Source organism: Prionailurus viverrinus, chromosome A1 (genome assembly GCF_022837055.1).
Source record: "Prionailurus viverrinus isolate Anna chromosome A1, UM_Priviv_1.0, whole genome shotgun sequence".
In the NCBI taxonomy this organism is placed as follows: domain Eukaryota; kingdom Metazoa; phylum Chordata; class Mammalia; order Carnivora; family Felidae; genus Prionailurus; species Prionailurus viverrinus.
The window spans coordinates 210963280-210990185 of record NC_062561.1 but is presented as its reverse complement, the minus strand read 5'-3'; the positions used below and the strand labels follow the sequence as shown (position 1 = coordinate 210990185).

At 38.7% G+C, this 26906-nt stretch overlaps 1 protein-coding gene across 3 annotated transcripts in view; it reads left to right on the top strand.

The window, feature by feature from the left end:
* Positions 1-9998, top strand: part of NIPBL (NIPBL cohesin loading factor) — a 200684-nt gene extending 190686 nt beyond the window's left edge. For 2 of the 3 annotated variants that reach the window (XM_047848786.1, XM_047848778.1), the window contains 5 exons: positions 1977-2123; positions 3915-4189; positions 6078-6252; positions 8267-8455; positions 9017-9998. In XM_047848786.1, coding sequence (XP_047704742.1) covers positions 1977-2123; positions 3915-4189; positions 6078-6252; positions 8267-8455; positions 9017-9382 — 1152 coding nt within the window. In that variant the 3' untranslated portion in view covers positions 9383-9998. Of the gene's footprint in view, positions 1-1976; positions 2124-3914; positions 4190-6077; positions 6253-8266; positions 8497-9016 lie in introns of all 3 variants that reach the window. The other variant, XM_047848793.1, reaches the window with a different exon arrangement.
* The last annotated feature ends 16908 nt before the right edge of the window (positions 9999-26906 follow it).

The window sequence follows — 26906 nt, the reverse complement described above, 5'->3', positions numbered from 1 at the left end:
TGAGTGCCAGGTGGTTTATACTGTTGATACTGCTCTAGTCCCTATCTCTTCTCCTGAGCTTCATTCCTGTGTGCTTTCATTGCCTGCTGTGTGTCTGTCACTAGCTCGATGTTCTGTCACCCCAGCATGAGCAATGCTAAGCTGGAAATTCAGCTGTCATAATGCAGTGCCGTCTCCTGTTTCCAGGAAAGGATGTCAGAGGAGGAACAGATCACTGAAGGCCTGGGAATTAGATGAGATGGACCTACTATTTAAGGCAGGGGTAAAAACATAATAAAGGCACAAAGATAAGAATGTGTTGGAAATAATGAATAGATTGTTATTCGACTGGAGCAGAAAGGTCATAATAAGGCATGGTTTATGGAAGATCTTGTAGACAGTGAAAAACCAATAAAAGCATTTGAATGAAAGTAATGAGGACAGGTGCCAAAGAACATTTTTAGGAACATGGATGTTTTAGCATTGTGTTCACACTAGCGGTAACAAGGGACTGATCTATTATGATGGTGGTAGGAAAGGAAAGAAGCGTGAAGAAGTAATAAATGAGGCTGTGTAAGAATAGTCGAAGGATAACTGGAATATTCTTGTCCTGAGCACCTGAGAATAATAATAGGATTGCTGAAAAGGAGTTGGCTTGAGAAGGATATAAAAAGAGGAATAGTCGAAGAGAGAACTAAGGAAGAAGAAATTTTCAGGAAGGAAAGGGTGGAGGGTAGTGTCCAGTGCTACTCACAAGTCAAGGAGAAGAGATTTTTAAAAAATGGGAAGCAGTCAAGCAGTGAGGGACACAGGTCTGATTGTGATTGAAGAGTGGTGGGGAAGACAATGGGGGAGCAGCTCTAGAGTATTCTTTTAAGAAATTTGATTTTCGAAAGGGAAGAGCAATACAGGACTTTTTTATGACCAGAGTTGAAGAATTTCAGTTTTTAAAAGGTTTATTGAGAGTAGTCCTGAACATTTGCAGCTTAGGAGGAAACGGTATATATAAATTAATGTTAATAGATGAGGTAGAGTTCTGTGTTTGCGTTTCCCCAACTGTAACATGTAGATGTTGACACATATTTAAAAATAAAAAAATAGAGTGAAAGCAAGTTTATTCCATCTGTCCTACTGGATTTTGTTGTTGCTGTTGCTGCTGTTGGGTTTTATGTTGCTTGCATGGCAGGATAGGTGAGATGGTAGAAGGGAGTATGTTTTGATTGCTATATATTTTTCACTTTTTTTCCTAAACTGTAAATGTTTTAAAGGAATTTAAATATTAATGTGCCTTTCTGTTTATATTCTGTATGATTATGAAATGCTGAAAATCTCTGTTACTTCTTTTTAAAGCAAACAACCAGTAGTAACCCTAATTTTTGCTTACCTCAGTTTTTATAATGTGGGACTATGGTAGCACTGTCAGAACGACTGATACTCTAAATTATGTATATGTAGGAAACTGACAAATGTTTTTTGAATACGTGAGCTTTGATTTTTTTTTTTTTTTTTAACCCACATGTTAGTACTATTATTACTGCTTATTGTTGAGGGCAGAATAGTAACTGTGTGTAACTGATCTCCATATGGGTTAAACTCTTAGAAGCACAATGACAAATCATTATGATTCATATGTATACTTTCTGATGCGGTATGGATTTATCATAAAGATCCCATATACTCTATAAGAAAACTTGAGGGAATTCCACTTGGGTGCACTGAGAAATTTCACCTCTTCCCTTCTTGAGGTCCATGGTATACTTCATTATGAAATCTCTTAAGATGGGTATAAGATTATTTTATAAAATCCATTTCTGTTACCCCTCATCCGTTTTTCTTACCTCCTTTCCCTGCTCTCTCCCTCCCTCCCTCCTCCACCCTTCTCTTTCAGAAGCATTAACTGAGGTGAAAGTGCCCTCTAATATTTTTTCTAAAAAGGATTTTTGGATGAATTTCTAGATTATCCACTAAACATGTGTACCTTTTCTTAAAATTTACAGAAAACAGAAGTGAATATGCTCTTGTATATAGCAGACAATCTAGCCTGTTTTCCATACCAGACACAGGAAGAGCCGTTGTTTATAATGCATCATATAGACATTACACTCTCAGTTTCTGGTAGTAACCTACTGCAGTCATTCAAGGAGGTAAGTTACACACATTACTATTCTTAATGCATCTGTCAAAGTGCAGGCATGCTATTTTCACTGTTTTGTTTCCATTGTTCTTTTTTTTCTTTTCACAGGTATATAAAACCTTTCTAAATAATTTAAAATCTGGGCAGTGCTTGAATTGGGGAGAAGAAGTGGGTTGCTGTTTCATTTCTATTAAGAAAGACCTAAAACCATTCCATTTCAGATCATTTAAGTGGAATACATACATCCATATGTGTGTGTGTGTGTGTGTGTGTGTGTGTGTGTGTGTGTGTGTATATATATATATATATATATATGGATGTATGTATTGTTCTTTTGATAAGCCATCCCACTTCTTTTTTCCTCTTACTTTAAGCACTGACCTTAAGTGTTTGGTGTCCATTCATATATCCATTTAAACCCCATTTTAAAGCATCTTGCGATTCTATAAATCTGGTAATGCTGTAGATCACAATAGTATACTTGAAGAGATATAACTAGAGATAGAGATAGATAGCTTACTTATAAGGAAACACAGAAAATGTATAATGTTGACTTCCTTATCTCTGAACACCAGCATCATAATGGGGTTGGCATATTGTATGCCCAAAATCTTTACTGAGTTTCTTATTATACACCTTATGTCTTCTCTTTTGTGGTTTTTTTAGGAGAAAATGTAATTGGTTTCATTGTAATGGCACCTAGTATAGCACTTGGAAACATAGTAGGCCCTCAGTAAATTATTTAAAAATTAATTGGAATATTTTCATGTGCCTGATGACACAGTAGATCTCATTTTACAAAATTGTTACACTCAGAACTCAATATGATCAAACTAGTAAATCAGGGAGATTATTATAATACCCAAGGGTTGGAATTACCGAGGGATCTAAACCCTTCCTGCTTGAAGTTTGCACCAAGACCCAGCCGCAGTGGCCTCACTTGAGAACTTGTGAGAACTGCAGACCCTCGGGCCCCACCCTCGACCTACTGAAACAGTCTATTTTTAACAGAATCCCTAGGTGCACCTTAAAGTTTGAGAAGTTAAATAATTCCCCCAGAAACTTAAGCCATAATGTTACCTTATTTTCTCTCACTGTTGTGGATATACTTGTAAATGTTTCTCCCATTTTATTTCTTCAACAATTACATTTGAATAATTGCTTTGTAATTTAGTCTTTTCTCCTCTCTTAAATCTAGCTGACTTTATTTCTTTTTAAGAGTCAACTGTTTCATGAAATACAGAAAAAAATAACTGTTTAAGAAAAGTTCCATATTATCTTGTTGAAAAGCTCTTAAAAGGGAGAATTTGATAGATGCTGGGATGTTCAAACCTATTAAATGTTCCTCGGTTAAGTTATATTTAGCACTTTTTTTTCTTTTAAGTAGTCTCTATGCCCAGTGTGGGGCTTGAACTCATGAACCTGAGATCACGAGTCATATGTTCTGCTGACTGAGCCAGCCAGGCACCCCTCTCCTCGGTTAAACTACATTTACTACTTTTCCTGTGTAATGGCTTACCTACGTACCAAATTTATACTTTTATAACTAACTTATTTTCATTTCTATCCTATAACAAAATTGTTTCCCTTTGATATTTCAGAAGGGCTTTTGGGGAGGGAGAGATCAGGGCAGTGGATTATATACGATTTTATTAAGTCTTGGAACCTGTTTATGGAAAGTCAGAGGGTTTTAATATATAAAATACTAATTTAAAGATGCTTTTTTGAAGTTGTTGAATGGAGCATATGTATTTATTAGGGGTATTTTGTTACTATTTTTCCTTTTTTTTCACCCCCCCAGTCAATGGTAAAAGACAAAAGGAAAGAGAGAAAATCATCACCTAGTAAAGAAAATGAGTCAAGTGAGAGTGAAGAAGAAGTTTCCAGGCCTCGGAAGTCACGGAAACGTGTAGATTCAGATTCAGATTCAGATTCGGAAGATGACATAAATTCAGTGATGAAATGCTTGCCAGAAAATTCAGCTCCTTTAATTGAATTTGCAAATGTCTCCCAGGGTATTTTATTGCTTCTGATGCTAAAACAACATTTGAAGAATCTCTGTGGATTTTCTGATAGGTAAGGTTACGTAAGCAGTGAGAGAAAAAAATTTACCTGGTTCAAATTATAAAGAAATATGAAACTCAGTTTTGATTGCATGCTTATTTTCATATTAAAAATGTTCCTTTTTAAAGAAGGAACATAGTGTTGCTATATATTTTGTTGTGTAATATATCACAGTTTGTTCACTTTGTTCTTGAAGAGAAGACAAACATTTCATAGTCATAATGCATTATAAATCAAAGGACTTAACTTTGTTGATTTCCTTAAAAAGACCTTACTAGAGAATTAGGCTGATCTTCATGTAGATTGCAAATTTAAGTGTTCAAAGAGATGTGAATAAAGAATAGATGTAGACCAACTAGACTGAGCTCTCATAGAACCCAAATAGTCTCTAATGTAAGAAGTAGTAAAGTACTAATTATTTGTGAATGCCCTATAATTTTACCCACAATTAGTCACTGTAGGTATCTTTTTTCTGCCTGTACCCATGAAACTTTGGTCATTTTTTTTTTTAAGTTTAATTCATTTATTTTTAGAGAGAGCATGGGAGGGACAGAGAAAGAGGGAAAGAATCCCAAGCAGGCTCTGTGCTGTCAGCACAGAGCCCGATGCAGGGCTTGAATTCATGAACCGTGAGATCATGACCTGAGCAGAAACCAAGAGTCGGACACTTAACTGACTGAGCCATTCAGGCACCCCTTGTCATTTTTCATTTCATTAAAACCTTACATTAGGAATCACAAAGCTGGGGCACCTGTGTGGCTCACTCAGTTAAGCATCCTACTACAGCTCAGGTCATGATCTCATGATTGGTGAGTTCGAGCCCCACGTCAGGCTCTGTGCTGACAGCTCAGAGCCTAGAGCCTGCTTCAGATTCTGTCTCCCTTTCTCTCTGCCCCTACCCCACTCATGCTCTGTCCCTCTTTCTCAAAAATGAAAAAACATTTAAAAAAAAGAAAAAAGGAATCACAGAGCCAAATGTTCATAGGAGATAGATCATGAAACGGAACAAAGGGGATTCAGGAGAAGGTCACTGGCAAACTGGAAAAAACATGTTTTATTTAAAGGACTCAGGTATTACTCAGATGTCCATCAATTTTTTGCCATAGAAGAGGGTAGGCATAATGTAGCCAAGAGCTTCTACTTTTGCAAGAGAAGCTAGATAATCCAGGTTTTAATGGACATATCTTGATGTTAAATGTTGGCAACTAATTTAATGTAAAACCTTGTAAGGCCTTGAGGTGATGCTAAGGAGTTGGGGAGATTTTTTTTTTTTAACTTTTATTTATTTTGAGAGGGAGACAGCACACGTCTCGTGGGGAAGGGGCAGAGCGTGAGGGAGGCAGAGAATCCCCAGCAGGCTCAGAGCTGCCAGCACAGAGCCAGATGCAGGGCTCAAACCCACAAAGCCGGGAGATCAAGACCCGAGCCAAAACCCAGGATGCTTAACCAACTGAGCCACCCAGGCACCCTAAGTCGGGAGAATTTTTAAGCCAGAGTTGTTAATAATATGAAACAGGTTTTGGCTGCTGTGTAGAGGATGAATAATTGCAGGGCAGGAAAGTAGGAGGTAAACTAGTTACATAAACCAGTATTATATTGAAACTGTTCTACAATCATGATCATAGCACTCAAAAACAGACATGAGAAATACTTTCATTTAAACGATGCCTCTATTTCAGACAAATGCTGATGGAAACAAGAGAATATTATTCTTGTGAATCTTTGTCTTTATGTCTTTACTTCCCTTTTGAAATTATGTTTATTTTTGTGTACAAGTTCACTGGCTGAAATCTGTATGATAAAAAGTTTAATTATTAGTAAATTAAATTTAACTGCAATCACTTTAAATATAAATGCCTGAAAAAATTTTAAAGTTAATGACTTTGTTTTCCCAAAACAGTAAAATTCAGAAATACTCTCCATCTGAATCTGCAAAAGTATATGATAAAGCGATAAACCGGAAAACAGGAGTTCATTTTCATCCCAAACAAACACTGGACTTCCTGCGGAGTGATATGGCTAATTCCAAAATCACTGAAGATGTGAAGAGGAGTATAGTAAAACAGTATCTAGATGTGAGTAGTAAAACCAAAATCTGTTTCTTTTTAATAGTGACTTTCTTGAAAAGTAAATTATTTCCTGGGAGAAAGCAGTCCCCCTTACATTGAAGCTTCATAAACCACCAGGATGATTTTTCTGTATGTGGTTTTAATGAGTTCCTTGAAGCTTCCCTTTCTCATTTCACCCATTGCATCATAATGATGTTTTCTTAGGAAAGGCCAGCCCACTGCTCATTTTATTTCAGTAAGAATGAAAGCTTTTAGGCAGGTTTTAGGAAAAAAGCCATGCCCATGTGTGTATTTTTCTTAATTCAGTAGATTACATAGTTTATGGTTCATATAAGGAGAAAATCATGAAAAAGTCATCCTCCTGCCCTCCAGCCATCCTGTTGCTCTCCTTCCTGGCAACCAGTATTAGTACTTTTTTACGTATTCTTACAGAAGTGTAATACAGGCTTATATATTTGTATGTCTCTTACATATGTACTCTGTTAACAAGTATGTAAGAATATGTATATGTACAAAAAGTGCTTTTAAAATGTCTTGGAGTGGCTGGACGGCTCAGTCAGTTAAGCATCGGACTCTTGATTATACCTCAGGTCATGATCTCACTGTTTGTGAAATCAAGCCCCACATCAGTCTCTGTGCTGACAGTGTGGAGCCTGCTTGGGATTCTCTCTGTCCCTCTCTCTCTGCCCCGCCTCTGCTCATACTCTGTCTCTCTCCTCTCCTCTCTCTCTCTCTCTCTCTCTCTCTCTCCCCCTCTCTCCCTCTATTTCTCTCAAATAAGCTTAAAAAAACACTTAAAATGTCTTTAAGACTAGGCAAATTCATAGAGACATAAAATAGAATAGAGGTTGTTACCAGAAGGAATGAGGAGCTATTGTTTTAATTTTTTTTTTTTAACGTTTATTTATTTTTGAGACAGAGAGAGACAGAGCATGAACGGGGGAGGGGCAGAGAGAGAGGGAGACACAGAATCGGAAGCAGACTCCAGGCTCTGAGCCATCAGCCCAGAGCCCGACGCAGGGCTCGAACTCACAGACCGCGAGATCGTGACCTGAGCTGAAGTCAGACGCTTAACCGACTGAGCCACCCAGGCACCCCGAGGAGCTATTGTTTTAATAGGAACAGAATGAATTTCTGTTTGGGATGATAAAAAAGTTTTGGAAATGATGGTGGTGATGATTATACAACATGGTGAATATACTTAATGGCAATGAATTGAACACTAAAATCTAGAATGATAAGTTTTAAGGTATATTTTACCCCAGTAAAGTTTTATGTTTAAAGAAATATTTGGGGGGAGGATTGTCCCTCAAAAATAAAAATAGTTTTTTGTTTTAATCTACTTCAAGCAAGTAGCTAAACATAACTAATAATGATATTTTTGACCAAGAATGAAACCTACACGGTGGTTTTCATATTATTCATAGACTGTAAACCTTATACTCTAAAACTGAAAATTATTTTAATTCTCATTTAAAATTCTTTAACATTCTTTTTATCCTCTTTTATCTTCTTACTTTTGGAGAAGGCAAAGGGGGACAGAAAATGGGGAAAATGTCTATCAGTATTTAATTATTAATCACTTGGTTGCTTGGTGACTTGGACCAGGGTCAGCAGACTCCAACTTATGGGCCAAATCTGGCCCCCACTGCCTGGTTGTTTTTTTTTTCCCCCACTGCCTGTTTAAATAAACTTCTCTTAAAACAGCCATGCCCACTCATTTATGTTGTCGCTAGATGCTTTCACACTACAATGACAAGAGTTGTATTAGTTATGACAGAGACCGCATGGTGTACAAAAGCCAAAAATATTTACTATCTGGCTCTTCATAGAAAATATTTACCAGGCCCTGATGCAGACAATAGCTAAAGTCTCTTTAGCAATTAAACTAGCACCCACACCCAATTACTGCTGTAGAAAACATTTAGGGAAAAAAATTTTAAAGGAAACATTTAAGGATTTAACAATCTTGCTTGAAATTATGTACATAATATTCTAAATTCGTATCTAATTTTTGTAGTTCAAACTTCTCATGGAACATCTGGACCCTGATGAAGAGGAGGAAGAAGGGGAGGTGTCAGCTAGTACAAATGCTCGGAACAAAGCAATTACCTCGCTGCTTGGAGGAGGCAGCCCTAAAAATAATGCAGCAGCAGAGACAGAAGATGATGAAAGTGATGGGGAGGATAGAGGAGGAGGCACTTCAGGGGTGAGGCGGAGGAGGAGTCAACGTATTTCGCAGCGTATTACGTAAAATGATTTTTATGTGCTTATATATGTCAGTCTATTAAATGTACACCAAGTAATGTAATACTTATGAGAGAAAACATTTTGTAGATAGAGATTCTCTACTTAACCATTTATACATCCTTTTGTAGAAAGTTTAACATAAAAGACAATAAAAAAGAAAAAACAGAAATGAGACTTATCCAGCATAAAGGGTTATTAATTTTTTTTGGATTGTATTAATGTGTGTTATCCTTTTTTATTGTTGCTAAGTTTTATGTAGCTTTATGGTTCATATGTATATATAATTTTATATATCAATAAGAGTAAAGACACGGGTACAAATTAAGAGTTATATGGTTTTACAAGTATATGTTAACCCCTTGGCGCTGGCGGTCACGGTGCGTCTCATTGCCGGCAATGGAAGTGTGCTGGGAAATCCCAAACTCCCGGCGTCAAGGGATTAAAAGCAATAAAAACAAAAATTTCACTAAAATTCTTTTGTGTAACACTTCGTCTTTTTTCCCCCCCCCCAATGTTTTAGTCATTGAGAAGGTCAAAACGAAATTCAGACTCTACGGAGTTGGCAGCACAGATGAATGAAAGTGTTGACGTCATGGATGTCATCGCTATTTGCTGTCCAAAGTACAAAGATCGACCACAAATTGCAAGAGTAGTACAGAAAACCAGCAATGGCTTCAGTGTTCAGTGGATGGCAGGCTCCTACAGTGGCTCCTGGACTGAGGCTAAGCGCCGTGACGGCCGCAAACTGGTGCCTTGGGTAGACACTATTAAAGAGTCAGACATTATTTACAAAAAAATTGCTCTAACGAGTGCTAATAAGCTGACTAATAAAGTTGTTCAGACTTTACGATCCCTGTATGCCGCCAAGGATGGGACTTCCAGCTAATGAATTTGTACATGCAGCCAAATTTACAGGAATTTTTTTAAAAGGCAGAAAAACTTGAAATATCAACATTCTGGCAAAAAAAAATCAGTTTTATGAAGAGTAAGAATGGAACCTGGGATGCAGGAACAAAAGAAGGAAATGTTGGGCAAACATTTTTGTGGGAGCTCCCTTCGCTGTTGTGCAGCAGAAACAGATTCTCAGTTCATTTTTACTCCCACTGTATTATAGTTTAACAAAAATTGTTTATATCTTGGAAAAAAACTTTCTGTTTAAAAAATAAACAAGTGAATGTTGGAAATTAGTCTGTTAATGTTCTTAATAAAGTGTTCTTGGAGTTTAACCTAGCAGCGGATGGCTTTCTTTAGCTTAGCCCAGTTTCCAGGGAAGCATTGTTTTTTCCAGGCTGTAAAATGGCAGACTCTCCTGGATATATAATTTATTCTGTTGAAAAAAAAAAAAAAAAAGCATGCAGTATCTATGACCTATCTGCAGAAGGAGTTTTTGTAAATGTAGATTTTGATGTATTAGGTCACCCTGAAAACAATACAAGAAAAGGGATCCCCAGGCAATCTGGTGGAGCGAATACTGCAATAAATTTTTTTACTTCTCTTTGTTACTTGTCTGTTTCCATTTGAATTTCTTATTGTAAAGATCTGTTTAAATCCATTTATATTATTTTGCAGTCTTTTATGTAAAATTTATTATATCACTGGTTTTCAAAGCAAAACATAAAATATTGTTTATACAGTTTGTATAGGCTGACTTCTGAATAATTGGTATCTATTATTTTCATTCCCATAAGAGGGTGTAAACAGTTAACTCCAGGGTTTTATTGTATCCTGCAATATTTAGTATTAACTATATATGATTTAGCACTGTGCCAAACACATTTTCAAGAGTACATTTTGATATAAAAAGAAACTATAGTTTATTCCTTGTATGCTTCAATTTCTTTCTAGTGATGTCATGATGGTAATATTTATTTTTTAAACCTGGGGAAAAGGTAACAGTCATGCTATTTTGGGAAACTAGCATTTCTCTTAGTTAAAATTATGCTGTGTGTTATTTTAGAAATAGAGTGGAGTATGACATTTCGTATTTACATTACATTTTTCACAAGTTATTTTTTAATGCTGAAAAAGGAGTAATTTTACTAGTTGAGATGTTTATTCATTTTCTATTCTAAACATTTTATACCTCTTTGGAGAGCGGTTATTATTACAAATGGGGAGAGTGGGTATTTAATCAGTTGATCTGCATAGTTGATGCTCAGAAATAGTAATGGCTAAAATCGCAGGGGAGAAGGTGTGTTTCAAATTTAAGTCTTTTAAAAACAATGTGTACTTATTTTTAAGTTCATTTTTAAAAGTTGACCTCTAGAATGTTAAGTTTTATGAAATTGGCCAATAAATGAAGATTCTCAATTTGTGAGGAAAAGTGACATTGCCACAAAATACCTTTTTGTGAACACTTATTAAACCACAATGAAAATAACTTTTCAGGATCTATTTCCGATGTGGAATTCTTTCCGAACATTTTCTTGAAGGAAATGTTTTCCCACTCTTCTTCCACTTAATTGTATGTTTCCTCTTCCTTTTTACTGTGAACTCTGTAGAATAAAACTAGATTGGCTTTTTTCCCCCATGGAGTAGTATGTTTAATCAGAAAGGACTTGAGGTAGCTAATGAAAACAATAGAAATTCATCAATAAGAGTAAAATACTAATGTAGAAAAAATATAAGAAAATAAAGTCAAGCCTGTAGAGTTCTAAAGAAGATGTAGTAAAACTGATCTTGAATGCTATGAAGCTTGACAATCGTGCATGCTGTTATTTGATTCTTTAAAAAAACTCTGCTAGTTAAATGTTTTATCCCCATTTTGTAGATGAGGAAAACTGAGTCTCAGATTCAGTAATTAGTTTATAAATGTTGTAGGGATTTAAATTTGGAGTTGGAATAATTGTGTCTCACTATTCTAAGCTAATTAAACAATTAAAGGAGATGATCCTTATTGAAAGTAAACCAGTTCCTAAAGGATATTTAGTGTGTTTATACTTAGGGACCCTCTTCAGAGTGAGCTTTAGGGGTAGGCACACAGTAGATAAGGCTTCTCTTGCCAGGTGAATTTCTGTGTTCAGGAATTTTCCATACATTCTGAGTTCCGGTATTTTAGCTATTAATATAAGCCAAATGTTGATACAATTCCTAAGCCTTAACCCTTAAAATATACTAACCAAAGTTTTCAAAAAGTAGATTTCTCAAATGTGAATTTTTTAGGTCTTAACAGTAAAATAGGTTAAGGCCTTGACGGTCAAATCTACAAAATCAAACTTTCCGTGTATATTAAGGGTTTACAAAGTTCAATCTTAATCTGTAGTTTGTTGATACTGTAATATGCCAAATCATGTTTTATTGATTTGTATTGAAAAGAAGGTGTGTTCTATTTGATATAAAAAGCGCCAAGTACCTCTTCACTTTATTTTTTTTTATTTTTTTTTTTTTTATAAATTTTTTTTTTTTTCAACATTTATTTATTTTTGGGACAGAGAGAGACAGAGCATGAACCGGGGAGGGGCAGAGAGAGAGGGAGACACAGAATCGGAAACAGGCTCCAGGCTCTGAGCCATCAGCCCAGAGCCTGACGCGGGGCTCGAACTCACGGACCGCGAGATCGTGACCTGGCTGAAGTCGGACGCTCAACCGACTGCGCCACCCAGGCGCCCCCTCTTCACTTTAATATATTACGAAATTTTTGTATTTTCTTAAATTGTTTACTATTTTGACAGCGAATGGGTAGTTTAAAAAATTTGTATCAAAATACAAAGGCAGAAAACAATTTAGTAATCTCTAGTGAGAAATTCTAAACTTTTAAAGTAGTACGTAGCTTACTTTGTTGATATGTTGAATATTTGAACCATTAGCAGGTAACTGAAGCACACAGTTATTGACGACTGTAGTCTATCCATGAAGACAGGTAAGTCCAGCTTTTCTGTCCAATGTGGATTTCATGAGCAATGAGCAAAGTTATCATATGTTCATGTAGAAAGTGAACTTACCCAGGAAGGTATGTGGTTTTCTTCGCCCGTACTCCGCTTTCGATTGCACAAAGAACTCAGTGTGGTCACTAGTGCAGCACCCAGGTGGTCTGCATCTCCAAAGCTATTGATACTAAACTGGAATAAGGTTACTTTTGCTAATATAAAATCCATCAGATCATTCACTTGAAATGATCATGTAATTTGAGACACTTGACAGTAAATTTTGCTCTACAGAAATCCTACTTGTTTGAACCTTTTGCTGTTTTGCCTTGCTCATTTTAAAACTGAAGTTGGTTTAACCCCTTAGCTAATTTTTGTCATAGGAAGCATAGTATTCATTGCACAACTTGGTGTAATATTTTTATTTGAAAATTTTCCTAACCACTCATTGTTCTGTTGGTCCTAATAGTTGAATGTAAATTTGGTGTAATAGGTCACTGACCAAACAAGTTCCCATTTGCATAGTTTATTGACCAAGTGGTCATAAAATCCCTGTGTGTTTTGTGTGATAATCCAGTGAATACCACCTACCCACCTCTCTTTGTGAGACGCCACTTGTATATGGCTTCATTGCCCACACTGATGCAGAATGCACACATTCTTTTATTCTCATCAGGATTTTTTTTTTTTAATGACTTTAACTTTTTGTTAGAGAATCACCACAGACCCATCACTCAGTTTCAATCATTCTGAATTTCTGACCAAGCTTATTTCAGCTACACCCTCTATATCCTCCTCTATATTTTTCTGAAACTCCAGATACATTATTTCATCTATAAACACATCATCTTTAAATATTAATACTCCTTGACATCAAATATCCAGTAACTTCAAATTTTCAATGTCCTCAAAATGTCTTTTTTAGTTTTAGGTCTTAATCTATAGATGTCTTCATCTTTTATTCTTTACAAATTTTGTAATGAAGAAACTGAATCTTGTCCTTGGGTTCTTAAGAAATAGTTGGTTCTAAATAGAGGAAGAACAGTTATTTTCCGCTTTGTAATCCTCTTTCGTAACTGAATTTATTTTGGGTTTGAGAGACATTGTCTCTCTCCCAAACTCCTGTGTATTGATTCTTAAGCCTGCGTAACCAGAATAGTGGTGCCATTACAGAGATAATGAAGTAAGGAGGTAGGTCTAGTTTTCAGAAAGATGGTGATAAACGTTTGTTTAATCCTTTGAATTTTAGTTGGCAAATGCCAAACAGGCAATTAGAGATGAAGAACTAAAGTAAGGAAACACAAGTTTAAACAGATAACAGAAGTTGCCCTGTGATTAAAGTTCCTCCGTTAGTCAGAATTTTGTTACCTACTGTTTGAAATAAGTGGACAATCGGTCGTGGTTATTTTTTATTATATAGTTTGTAGGCATTGCAGTTTTGTTGAATGTAATTTTGCTTCTATTTGTGACTTTTTTTTTCAGTCATTAGAACCTTAGAAATGAAAAGTTATTTTGGGTTACTTTGTCATATAGTTGTACTGTCTGCACCCTTTTTTCCCCACAAGAAATGGCAGTGTTAAGTTTGCCGTGATCATAACTTGCCTAGAATTGTAATTTAGAACAAAGAACAGGAAAATGTAATCATAATCTAAGTTTGTCATAAAACCTAAACTGATAATGGATCTCCACATTCCATAGTTTAAAAATTTTTCTATAGAGTCTTAAAATATGAGGGATCTGACAACTCATTTAATCCAGATATTCATGAACCTCTTTAAGTATCTAATGAAAGCCATGAAATCTCTACTTAGGAAACTAAACAAACCCTTCTTAGAAGACTGAACAGAATTGTGCATATAATTTCAGGGGATTCCCGGTCACTCCCACCAGTGACATGTATAAACTGCTTTGGAAATCCATTAACTACAGGTGAAGAGAAATTCAGGCTCAAATAGGTGAATTGATATCTACAAGCTACAGTTGACCCTTGAACAACATGAGTTTGAACTGTGCAGTTCCACTTATATGCAAATACTGTAACTTACTTTCCTTGTGATTTTCTTAATTTTTTTTTTTGCTAGCTTAACTGTATGAATGCAGCATATAATACATATAACGTGTTTATTAACAGTGTTATCAGTAAGGTTTCTAGTCAACAGTAGGCTATTAGTAGCCAAGTTTTGAGTCAAAAGTTACACATGACTATGTGGGAGGTCTTGGTGTCCCTAAACCCTACATCATTCAAGGGTTACCTGCATATACCTACTTAGTACCAAGAGCCAAGAGCAACCCTCCAGGCTCTTTCTTACCTCCCAGATCAGTTGCTCTTACAAAGAAGATTCATCTGGAAAGTCCTTATTCAGTCGTAAGATATGAATGTAGAGAAACTAATGACTAAATGTTGTGGATTTTTTTTTATACCTTTTCAAAAGATCCACTTTATAGCTTCAGATTTTGAGATGCCTACTATCCTGTTAGATAAAGGGAGAAGGTAAAATGTGAACATTTTATGGGTCCCATTTTTATTTTAATTTTTTTCCATATTACCTGGCTAATCTTGAAGATGGGAAGGATCCAGAAACCAGGGAGGGATTAGAGAGTTTCAAGGAGGAAGTAGCAACATGTGAAATGCAGTAAGATCAAAACACAAAAATTATTGAACGTGGCTAATCTTTAGTAGAAGACTAAAACTTGGAGTGGTGAAAAGAGTATTAACTTTGAATTCAGAGCACAGCCTGAAGCCATGTGATTCTGAAATAAGTGTGATGAAGTTTGGTAAATACAACCACTTAGCATGTTATGTGGGAGCTTAAATCCATAATTGGAGTATTTGGCTGGCTCAGAGCATGCAACTCTTGATCTCAGGGTCGGTTTTTTTTTGTTTGTTTTTTTTAAATATATGAAATTTATTGTCAAATTGGTTTCCATACAACACCCAGTGCTCATCCCAGAAGATGCCCTCCTCAATACCCATCACCCACCCTCCCCTGCCTCCCACCCCCCCATCAGCCCTCAGTTCTCAGGGTTTTTTTTCAGTATATGGTTTATTGTCAAATTGGTTTCCATACAATACCCAGTGCTCATCCCAAAAGGTGCCCTCCTCAATACCCATCACCCACCCTCCCCTCCCTCCCACCCCCCATCAACCCTCAGTTTGTTCTCAGTTTTTAAGAGTCTCTTATGCTTCGTCTCTCTCCCACTCTACCTTTTTTTTTCCCTTCCCCTCCCCCATGGGTTGCTGTTAAGTTTCTCAGGATCTCAGGGTTTTGAGTCTGAGCTTCACAGTGGGCATAGAGATTACTTTTAAAAAATCTGTATCTTTCGTGCATATTTGGATTCGAATGTTTGGTTGTGGGGGAGATATGGGCCACAGAATTCTGAAAGTGTAGATAGTACTGTGCGGAGGAACCAGCATGTGAGTAGTAGGGTTTCAAAAGATGAAGCTACGGAAAGTAAGGACAGCTAAGCATACACTGCCCAGAACTTAAATTTTAATGCATAGGCACTGGAAGAATTGTAAGCAAGGAATTAGTGAAAGCTCACTTTGGCTGCTACGTAGAGGGTAGATTTGAAGGGGTCAAGAAGAGGACATTGACTCGACAGTCTCAGAGATGGTGAGAGCCTGAACTAGGATGATGATTGCAGTAGGGATAAAGAGAAGATTGGAGAGATCGTAGATGTATGTAGGAGATAAAAATGGCAGGACTTGACAGTTGACTGAGGTAAAGGAAGACATCGGTGTCGAGAATAGCTATCAGGTTTTTCTACTTTCCATAACTAGGTTTAAACAAGCTGGAAGCTAGTATCTGAGGGCTTTTTGGATGATGTGCAAAAGGTGGGAACATGACACCTTCAGTAGGGAACTTTGGACTGAGCCTGCTTTGGGAACTCATCAGCATGTAAGCTGTTCAGTGAGCAGCACAGAGCCAAAGGAAGGACCTTGGAGACTACCAACATTTAAGGTACAGCAGGAGGACAATGAATTTGTGGAGGAGACGAGAAATGATTAGAGGAAGATGGGAAGAATCCAGAAACCAGGGGTTAGAGGGCTTCAAGGACGAAGCAGAGAGCAACATGTGAAACGCAGTAAAGTCAAAGTGGAGAAAGTATTGGTCCTGCCATTCAGGATGTAAATGGAAACCTTTAGGGAGAGTAGTTTCAGAAAGAATGAGAACAAAATCAAACACTATAGTTGAAAAATGAATGAGAATCTTGTCAGGAAGAGTGGCCAGGCAGGAAGAGAGACAACAGAGTACTGACATGCTGAGTAGTGAAGCTGGAGAGAAAAGCAGATAAAAGGGCCTGAAAAGCCACATTCAAAAGTTTGGAAGGGCTTTCACTCGGTATAATATACTCAGAGTTGTGGTTCAGAAAGATCACTTGCTGGCTGCATTGTGGGGAACCATGATGATGCCAAAATGCATAATTGTGTTATTTTTCTCTAGTGGGGCCAGCCGCGCAGCAAGGAAGGTGATCTGCCTCCAGGCCAGGACTGGGAAACCTTGGGTGTAATTGAGCTAGGCTGAGAGAAAAAGGAAGGATTAAGGTTTAAAGGCCTCCATCAAATGGAAAAGCAAGTGTAATGAGAGTAGCAGAAATGGAATAGTGTGGTGAAAAGGTCGGAGGAATGTGTGAGATGCTGAGGTAGAGTGGTTCTGGAAACAAGGTGTAAGAATGTGACCCTAAGAATGAATTAGTAAAATAAAGAGGTGACGTTTGGCATTGGAGAGAGCGAGAAACCACAGCTACATTCTGCACTCCTTTCCTGAGCTTAAAACATGGATTCTTCTTTCTTTCCTGTCATACGAACAGTTTGTCTTGGATGTCACTTGGTACTGACACTGGTTATTTTTAGTTTTTGCAAAATCAGTCACTTGACAGGTATTTGCTAAGTGCTTACTGTAAGCAATGAACTGTGCTGGACCAATGGCAGTAAGTTTGTGTTCCAGTGGCAGAGACGAAATGAATCGCAAAGTACACAATTTTACAGCTATTAGGTTACAATTGAATTGTGTTCTTGAGAGAGAAAGTAACAATCTATGAGAGTATGTAGCACTGGAGTAATCTGGAAGGCTGGGGGAGATGAGAAATGCTTCCTTCTCCAAGTGAAACTAATCCTCAGATAAAGCCTGGCATGTAATATAGATAGATACCAAATAATGTTGGTTGAACCATTAAGAAATGGGAAATAATTTTTAATGGCTCTCAGCAGTTCATTCCTTAGGGACATGATGGTTGAGGTCTGAATTCTATGGGGAAAAAAATTGTTGGGAGGAAAGGGATGCAAGGAGAATCCCAAACTGATGGCACGGTATATGCAAAGGTGCCTTCAGAAGCTTCATGGTTCCAGGAAATGGCAGAGAACAAGACCGTAGAATGAAGCTGATGATGTAGATGGGCCAAATCATGCTTTTGTAGACCAGACCATGGTAAGGATGTCCAAAGAGCAATAGGAAGCCATTAAAGAAATTAAGATGGGTGAGAGTAGAATAGAGATTTGCATTTGTGAAATCAGATTTGCATTTTTAAAATATCACTGGCTACAGGCTGTACAGTAATTGAGGAGGCCATAAAGGTCCATATGAATGAAAGGTGATGATAACTTGAGCTGGGGTGGTGGTGGTCAAAGGAGAAAAGTGGCCTCATTTGTAAACGGTTAAATTGGTCACATAGTTTTGCCTGGATATTGTTTAAATTGTAATAAGGAGAGAACATGAATTTCCTTAGTAAGATGCAGTGAGACAAGTCTTCCTGGGTAGGTCTCCACATAGAAGACAACATGGCTTACACTTGATTCATCTGAAGGACAGCCCAGGGGGAATAACCACAGTTTGAAGTGAGGAAAGGAATCAAAAGACGTGACATTATCCAAAAAGGAGAAAAGTAGGCTTAGTGGATATCTGCGCAGCTTGTAACTGCTGATTGAATCTTTAAAATCCTGCCTTTTATACAAAGTAATCCCAAGATAAAAATTTTAACAAGATAGGCTTTTAATGCGATAATACATACAGTTTCTGTTATTTACTGGTTTAATTTTTCTAATTAAATTTAAAGAAATAATCCCTTGTTCATAGAAGCAACCACTTTGAACTCTTTTAGCTTTTTCTTTGGGTAGCTATATTTCTAAATGTACTATTATAATTTATTAATTGTAATAGAATTATTAAGTCTAGACTTTATGTTATCACGATTAACTTTTTTATGAAAGATAAGGACTTAGTTCTTATGCCCTCCCAATATGGATATCGCTATATATAATGAACATTTATGTAATATAACACTATGTAAATAATTGCTAAATCACAGCTGGCATTTAGTGTACTAGATGAATGTTTCCTTTTTGTGTATATGATCATTTCCCTTTAGTGAAATTGCTTTGCTTTTCACTCACATAAATTCCACACAGTAATCTGTAATTCTTTTTTTTTTTTTAATTTTTTTTTTTTTACATTATTTATTTTTTGAGAGACATAGAGAGACAGAGCACAAGTTGGGGAGGGGCAGAGAGAGAAGGAGACACAGAATCCGAAGCAGGCTCCAGGCTCCGCCGAGCTGTCAGCACAGGGCCCAACGCGGAGCAGGAACTCACAAACCGAGAGATCATGACCTGAGCCGAAGTCAGAAGCTTAACCGATTGAGCCACCCAGGTGCCCCAGTAATCTGTAATTCTTGTAGAGTGGTCTGTTTGAGTCTCTTCCCCACTCCCCCTCCCATCCCCCACCCTCGTTCCTCCATCCAGAAACTCCTTCCTGGAGCTGCTCTAACGTTTCGCACCAGTACGGACTGATTTTCAAGGACTGCTGCAAAGGTGCTGTACCAGACTTTTCCTACCCCTCTTTCGGTTGGATCCAGAACCCATGTCTGGAATCCATGCCTTCCTCCTTTTTGCCTAAAAATGTTCAGTTTGTTTGAGCATAAATTGCCATGGCTTTCTAAGAATGGACACATAAGGACAAACTTGATAAGTCATTAGAGGTCTGAAAATGTCTTTATTCTCACCTCAGATGTGATAGCTGGGTCTAGAATTCTGAGTTAAAATCTAGCCTGTGCTGTTGCTGTTAAAAGGGCTGCTACCATACTGATTTTGTTCCTTTGTAGACAACCTGTGTTTTCCAGCTCTAGAAGCTTTTAGGATGTTTTATGTATTTCCCATATTTTAAAATTTCACTTTGATTCCTTAATGGGAATCTTTAAAAAAATCATTTTGCAGAGTACATGGACTTCTAATCATTGAATCTGTGTCCTTAACTATGGAGAATCTTGATAGTTTCTTCCCTGTTAGTTTCTTTAATTTTTTAAGGAGGCTCCACGCCCAACTGGGGCTTGAATCCACAACCCTGAGATCATGAGTCACACACACTACAGACTGAGCCAGCCAGGTGCCATGCCCCTTAGGTTCTTAGTTTCTCTGTGGTTTCTGTTAATTCAGGAACTCTTCTGGACTGATCTCAGTTGGTGTTTTTGCCCATTTTGGGGATGGGGCTGGTCTTTTGGGTCTGTCTTTTAACTCTTCCATGAAATTTTTTATTTGGCTACATTTTATATTTCAGAGTTTCTTCTTGTTCTCTGATTGTTCCTCTCATACAATTACTTGTTCTTATTTATGAATGCATATCTCCCTATATCTATCAGATTAGAAAGGAGATTTCTCACTTGCCATTTGGAAACCTGAGCTCAAGTCACAGCCAATGATGTGTCATGTTCAGATTTGAGGAGGCTGATAAATCACATTCCTCACTCCTTCAAGTTCTGATTAGAATTATAAGCTGGAGTCCAAAAGATGGAGGTAAAACACACAGCTTTCTTGTCAGTAGAGCTGGAGTAGAGAACATATTGTTATTGTAGTCTGGACCTGCAACCACAACCAAGCTTGCTGCCATTTGCCCCTAACCTAGGCCTTGCTGTGTGGCTATTCTGCAAAGTAAATATTTAATCTGCTCAGCCTGCTGAAGGAGTCATTGCTGCCCCTCGCTCAAAAGCACCAAGAACAGGGGTGCCTCGGAGGCTCAATAGAAGCTTCCGACTGTTGATTTCAGCTCAGGTCATGATCTCACAGTTCTTGGGATCAAGCCCCACATGGGGCTCTGCACCAACTGTGGAGGAGCCTGCTCGGGATTCTCTCTCCCTCTCTCTCTGCCCCTTCCCCCCTCCCTCAAGATAAATAAACATTAAAAACAACAACATGGGAATCAATTGATGTAGAATTCTTGCCTTTCACCAATCAGAAATAAAAATCCTCTTTAATAGAAATAACATCATGGAAATGTGGGAATAGGGTTTCCTCTGTCATTGAGCATTCCAATTTGTTAAAAAAAAAAAAAAAGAAAGAAAAGAAAACATTTTTTTAGGGGTGCCTGGCTGACTCAGTTCATCTGGTGGAACTTTTTCTATCAAAGGCCAGAAAATAAGTATTTTAGTCCTTTCAAGTTATACAAGTCTATGTAGCAAGTATTCAGCTCTGCCACTGACTAACAAAAGCAGCATAGATAGTGTGTAAATGGGTGGGCAGATTGTACATTTCGGTAAAACTTTATTTCTGGAACCAGAGAGTAGGCCAGATTTGCTGAGCTCTGCTCTAAGGTGATCAGATGCAAAGCTGGACTCCGGCCTGGGACCTAACAACTGGGAGTTCTTTGCAGAGATGAGGAGCTTTAACTGTCCTACATGAGACTTAACGACCATGATTCTCTCTCCCCTTTTTGTGCCTGTCAGTTCTGAGTCTTAAGTCCACTGTTTATCAGTATCCTCTTTTGCACAAATTATGCCATGGCTTCCTCCATCCTCTTACACTGATTGCTGTTTCTCTCACCCAGCAATATCTCTTCTCCCATTTTCTTCATATTAACTTATACATTTTAAAATTCCTTTATTATCCTTTCACTTGGATCTTGAGAGAGAAGGAATAAAAATAATTTAGCAATACACTATCAAGAAACCATTTTAAAATTCTTAATGCTGCCATTATTTTCATTAGCTTGTTTTTACATTTACTGGGTGTGAATACATTTTAAGTACTTCTTTTTAAATTAGTATCATTGTTTTTTTGTGTTTTTTTTTTAATTTTTTTTTCAACGTTTATTTATTTTTGGGACAGAGAGAGACAGAGCATGAACGGGGGAAGGGCAGAGAGAGAGGGAGACACAGAATCGGAAACAGGCTCCAGGCTCTGAGCCATCAGCCCAGAGCCCGACGCGGGGCTCGAACTCACGGACCGCAAGATCGTGACCTGGCTGAAGTTGGATGCTTAACCGACTGCGCCACCCAGGCGCCCCAGTATCATTGTTTTTTAAAATCCTATATAGAAATTTTCCCTTCAGCTAGGCAACTTGTGTCACAGATCTCTGCCCCAATCCCACATATATAGATAGGAACAGGCTGGGCCATTCATTCCCAACTTACAAACCAACCTTACCTAACAAGGATTTCTTTTCTTCTCCCTTATTACCTAGATTTAGTATTTTTATGGAAATGAAAGCATTAGTTTCCACCAGGGTCTCCTTCATTACATAGGGCCATAGTCCAGATGCTGAACACACAAGAATGTTCAGGGTATAAAAAAATGCTTAAAGGAAAGTGGGAATTCTAGAGGGCTACCCAGGGTGACTTCTGAGCAGTTATCAAGTGCATTTTCCTTTTTCTCGTATTTCCTCAGCAAGATCCAAGATTTGATTTCTAGACAAAAGCTAAGCAAGACACAAAGCATGGTATGTAATAATTTGAATTATTGAGAAATGGAAAATTGTATAAGCAATAATGGCTTATGATTAGTCCATCCAACATTTATTGAGTATAGAGTCTGGCTGGAAACAGTGCTAAAGTGAGAAAGTAAGGAAGTCTGAAGTCAGTGTTTTAAATCCAGGTACATATATATAAATTCTTGGCAGCTTGTTTGAGCTTTCTTTGCTGGTAGAGTCTAAACTTAGCCAGAATACTTTGGTTTAGTGATACACCATGCTAAATGCTGTATAACCTTTAAAAAAAATTTTTTTTTAATGTTTACTTATTTTTGAGAGAGAGAGAGAGAGAGAGAGTGTGAGCAGGGGAGGGGCAAAGAGAGAGGGAGACAGAATCTGAAGCAGGCTCCAGGCTGAGCTATTAGCGCAGATCCCGACGCGGGGCTCGAACTCGCAGACCATGAGATCATGACCTGAGCCAAAGTCAGACGCTTAACCGACTGAGCCACCCAGGTGCCCCTGTATAACCTTTTCTAATAAAACTGTGAGCAAAGATTCAGTTTTGAAAAACTGGAGAACACTTCTGATGACTGGAGGTATTCCCAAGCATGGTAAGTGTCTAAAATCTATATATAGAAACTGATGCTTTTAATCTATGTGTGGAGGGCATGAAGTGGGTCTGACACATTCATTTGCATGATTCCTCTGTGTTAAGATACACTAGGCAAAATAATCATATTGCAGCGTTCTTTTTAATGTTTATTTAGACGGAAAGCATGAGTGGGGGAGGGGCGGAGAGGGAGGGAGAATTCCATGCTTTCGGCACAGAGCCTGGCGTGGGGCTCGATCCCCCGTGAAATCATGACCTGAGCCAAGATCAAGAGTTGGACGCTTAACTGAGCCACCCACGCTCCCCTAGAGATAACTCTTTTAGCTACCATTGTAACTGGGTTATTTTTGTGCTCTGACCCCTCAATCACATGTGCATGCAACAGTCTCATGTTGTAGTTGCTTGTAAACTCATGTCCTATGCTTGACTATATTTTTTGAGGGTAGCAACACTCTCTTCTTTATCTCGTACTCTCACACTGAACAAATGAAATAATTGAACACTTGGATAAATGAAAACAATGGCTATTTAGCTTTTCTGCCTAAAAATAGCTTTTTATAAACTCCTGTCCGGGAATACCAGTGGGTGGGTATTGCTGTATTTATATCAGAGAAGACCAGTATATGACCAGCTGTTACCCCAGCTCACCTGTCACTTAGCTTCCCCAGAATGTGAGAGACCAAAGCAACTTGAGGGGCTGGTGAACAAGCTGGCTTCTCTCTCCGGGTCGTGCCTACATGTGGCCTCTTCCACACCCAGAACCCAGCCATTTCCCTTGGCCGCATTCAGAGGCTTAGACACCCCAATATTGTGGGACAGTGGGAGAAACCCATGCATAACTGATCCCAGGTCCTATCCTAGTCAGTGACCCATGTCACCTGGGCCCACGTGGGGCAAGTGCAGTCATTGCACAGATAGGGAGGGAGAGCTCATCAGGATTTTAAAATTCATTATAGCTCATTTTGTGAAAGAAGAGTTGTTCTGAAGATACTGGTGAGTCTTTGTGCTGTTACCTGTCTTGTAAAGCAGTGTGTAATTTCTGGCTAATATCTTCAGCTCTGATTGCAAACTGCTACCCTTAGTGATCGCCCTGCCTTTTTTTTTTTTGCTTGTTTTATGTTTAGTTTCATCCAAAGCAATATAAAGGCTGTATGATAAGTAACTAAGAAGCATCAAAGGCAGAGTTCTAGCCTGTGGAATCATGCGGGCCTGTATTCATAACCCAGCTCTGCGGCTCACTTTGTGCCCTCAAATATGTTATTTACAACCTACCTTATAGAAGTGTTGAGATAATAAGGAAAGCATTTTGGGACGCCTGGGTGGCCCAGTCAGTCGAGTGTCCAATTTTGGCTCAGGTCATGATCTCACAGTGTGTGGGTTTGGGTTCCCGTGTCGGGCTCTGTGCTGACAGCTCAGAGCCTGGAGCCTGCTTCGGATTCTGTGTCTCCCACTCTCTCTGCTCCTCCCTGCTCGTGCTCTCTTACTCTCTAAAGTAGATAGATAAGTAAGTATTTTGAAAAGATATGGAAAGTACTTTGCATACTATAAATAGTAAATGGTGTTCTTAACCCTAGAACTTTCTTATCATTCTTGATCGTTCTTTCCATACAGTGTAACTTGGCATCCGTCAAGGTGTTTACTGCTAAGAGGCTTATGTGCCTGGCTCTTCCAGTTGTCAGAGAGGGTGTCCAGGCACATTTGCCGTTTTGAAAAAGGACCATGGTTGTGCTGTGAGGGTCCCAAGTTTCAAAGCAGAGTTTTCCTTTCCTTCCTCTGCACTTCTGTTTTGCTTTCTTAGTTCAAATCGACTACCGTGTATCGGGTCCTCTTAGTCACAGGTTTCTGTCCTCAAAGAATTTCTAATACGATATGTATACAGAAGGTTAAAGAAGTTTGCCTGTTTTTCTAGGAACTGCTACTTTTACCACACAGAATAAAGGCGATGGAGCCAAAGTGGCAGTAAGAAAGCCTGTGCTGTCTCCAGTTACCTTCCACAAAGGTAATGGGAAGTAAAGTTCTTTTTTTAAGTAGGCTTCGCACCTAGCGGGGAGCCCAACGTGGGACCCGACCCTGAGGTCAAGACCTGGAGCTGAGATCAAGAGTCAGATGCCTAGCCGACCGAGCCACCCAGGCACTTCAAGAATAAAGTTCTTTTAAAAAAAATTTTTTTAAAAGATCTTATTTAGTTTTGAGAGAGAGGGAGAGACAGAGTACGATCAGGGGAGGGGCAGAGAGAGAGGGGGAAACAGAATCTGAAGCGGGCTCCAGGCTCTGAGCTGTCAGTATAGAGCCCGATGCGGGGCTTGAACTCGTGAACCGTGACCTGATCATGACCTGAGACAAAGTCGGATGCTTAATGGACTGAACCACCCAGGTGCCCCACGAATAAGGTTCTCGAACTTAAATTTTTAAAAATCATAAGACACGGGGTGCCTGGGTGGCTCAGTCAGTTAAGCGTCCTACTCGTGATTTGGGTTCAGGTCATGATCTCATAGGTCGTGAGTTCGAGCCCCATGTCAGGCTTCGCGTCGTCTCTCTCTCTCTCTCTACCCCTCCCCCGCTCAAGTTCGCACTCTCAAAATAAACTTAAAAATTTTCTTAAGTCATAAGACACTCTTAGAAACTTCAAATACAGGGCACCTGGGTGGCTCAGTTGGTTAATTGTCTGACTCTTGGTTTGGGCTCAGGTCATGATCTTGTGGTTCGTGGGTTTGAGCCCTGCCTTAGGCTCTGCACTGTGGAGCCTGCTTGGGATTCTGTCTGTCTCCCCCTCTCTGCCCCTCCCCTGCGCTCACTTGCTTGCTCGCTCGCTTGCTTGCTCGCTCGCTCTCTCAAAATAGACAGACTTTAAAAAAATTTTCAGATACCGATTTCAGAGTGAAGAGTATGGCTGTGTGTGCAGCAGTTCAGAGAATAGGCTGTGGGGTTAGCTTTGTTCGGAATCCTAGTTCACCACTTACTCTTTAGCCCTAGGAAAATTCCTAACCCATCTGTGTAAGCCTCGGTTTTCTCACTAGCAAACTATGTGTTACAATATTGAGAACATATATATTGTGGGCTTAGCACAGTACCGAACACAAAAACAAGTACTCGGGAAGGTGCTATTATCACATGGTCATGCAGCACACAGACTCATAAGTTTGGGGATTCCAAATTAGCTGTGCTCTGATCAGCCAGACAAGGGATGGTAATGATCTTAAGAATGAAGGTCTAACCCACCATTCACTCCTCACCACTCCTTACTCCTCACCGTTAAAAGGTATTTTCACTATGCTAAGCAAGATTAGTCAGAGAAAGACAAATATCATATGACCTCACTCATGTGAGTGAAGATACAAAGATACAAAACAGATGAACATAAGGGAAGCAAAAATAATATAAAAACAAGGAGGCGGGCAAAACATAAGAGACTCGTAAACAGAGAACAAACTGAGGGTTGTGGGTGGGGGGATGGGCTAAATGGGTGAGGGGCATTAAGGAAGATACTTGTTGGGATGAGTACTGGGTGTTATATACAGGGGATGAATCTACTCCTGAAATCATTGCACTAAATGCTAACTTGGATTTAAAATTCTTAAAAATACATAAATAAGGGGCGCCTGGGTGGCTTGGTCGGTTAAGCGTCCGACTTCAACTCAGGTCATGATCTCACGGTCCGTGAAATTGAGTGAGATTGAGTCCCGCATCGGGCTCTGTGCTGACAGCTCAGAGCCTGGAGCCTGCTTTGGATTCTGTGTCTCCCTCTCTCTCTGACCCTCCCCCGTTCATGCTCTGTCTCTCTCTGTTTCAAAAATAAACGTTAAAAAAAATTTTTTAAATACATAAAAAAATAAAAGGTACTTTCACATTCATTCTGTTAGCTCTCTGTAACAGCACTGGTAGGGCAACTATTATCCCCATCTTACAGCTGAAACAGCAGAGGCTTAGAGAAGCCGGGGGGGGGGGGGGGGGGCTGCTTCGGATCCCTCTAGAACAATAAAAATAACAGTTACAGAGAATTTACATGATGCCAAGCATGGTATTAACACTTCATGTGCATGATCTCCCTTAATCCTCCAGTTCATCCACTGAGGTCTGTTACCCTAGTTACCCTAGTTAAAAGAACTCAATTTGGTAGGGATAATGATGGAAACACTGATTACATGTGTTCCAAAAATGATGAGAAACATGAATTATTCTGTGTCTCTCCAGTGCCACCTTCTTTCCTTACAGATTCATCTTTCAGTTTACCACCTCTCTCTTCAGCTGTGTCTGCTGTTTAAC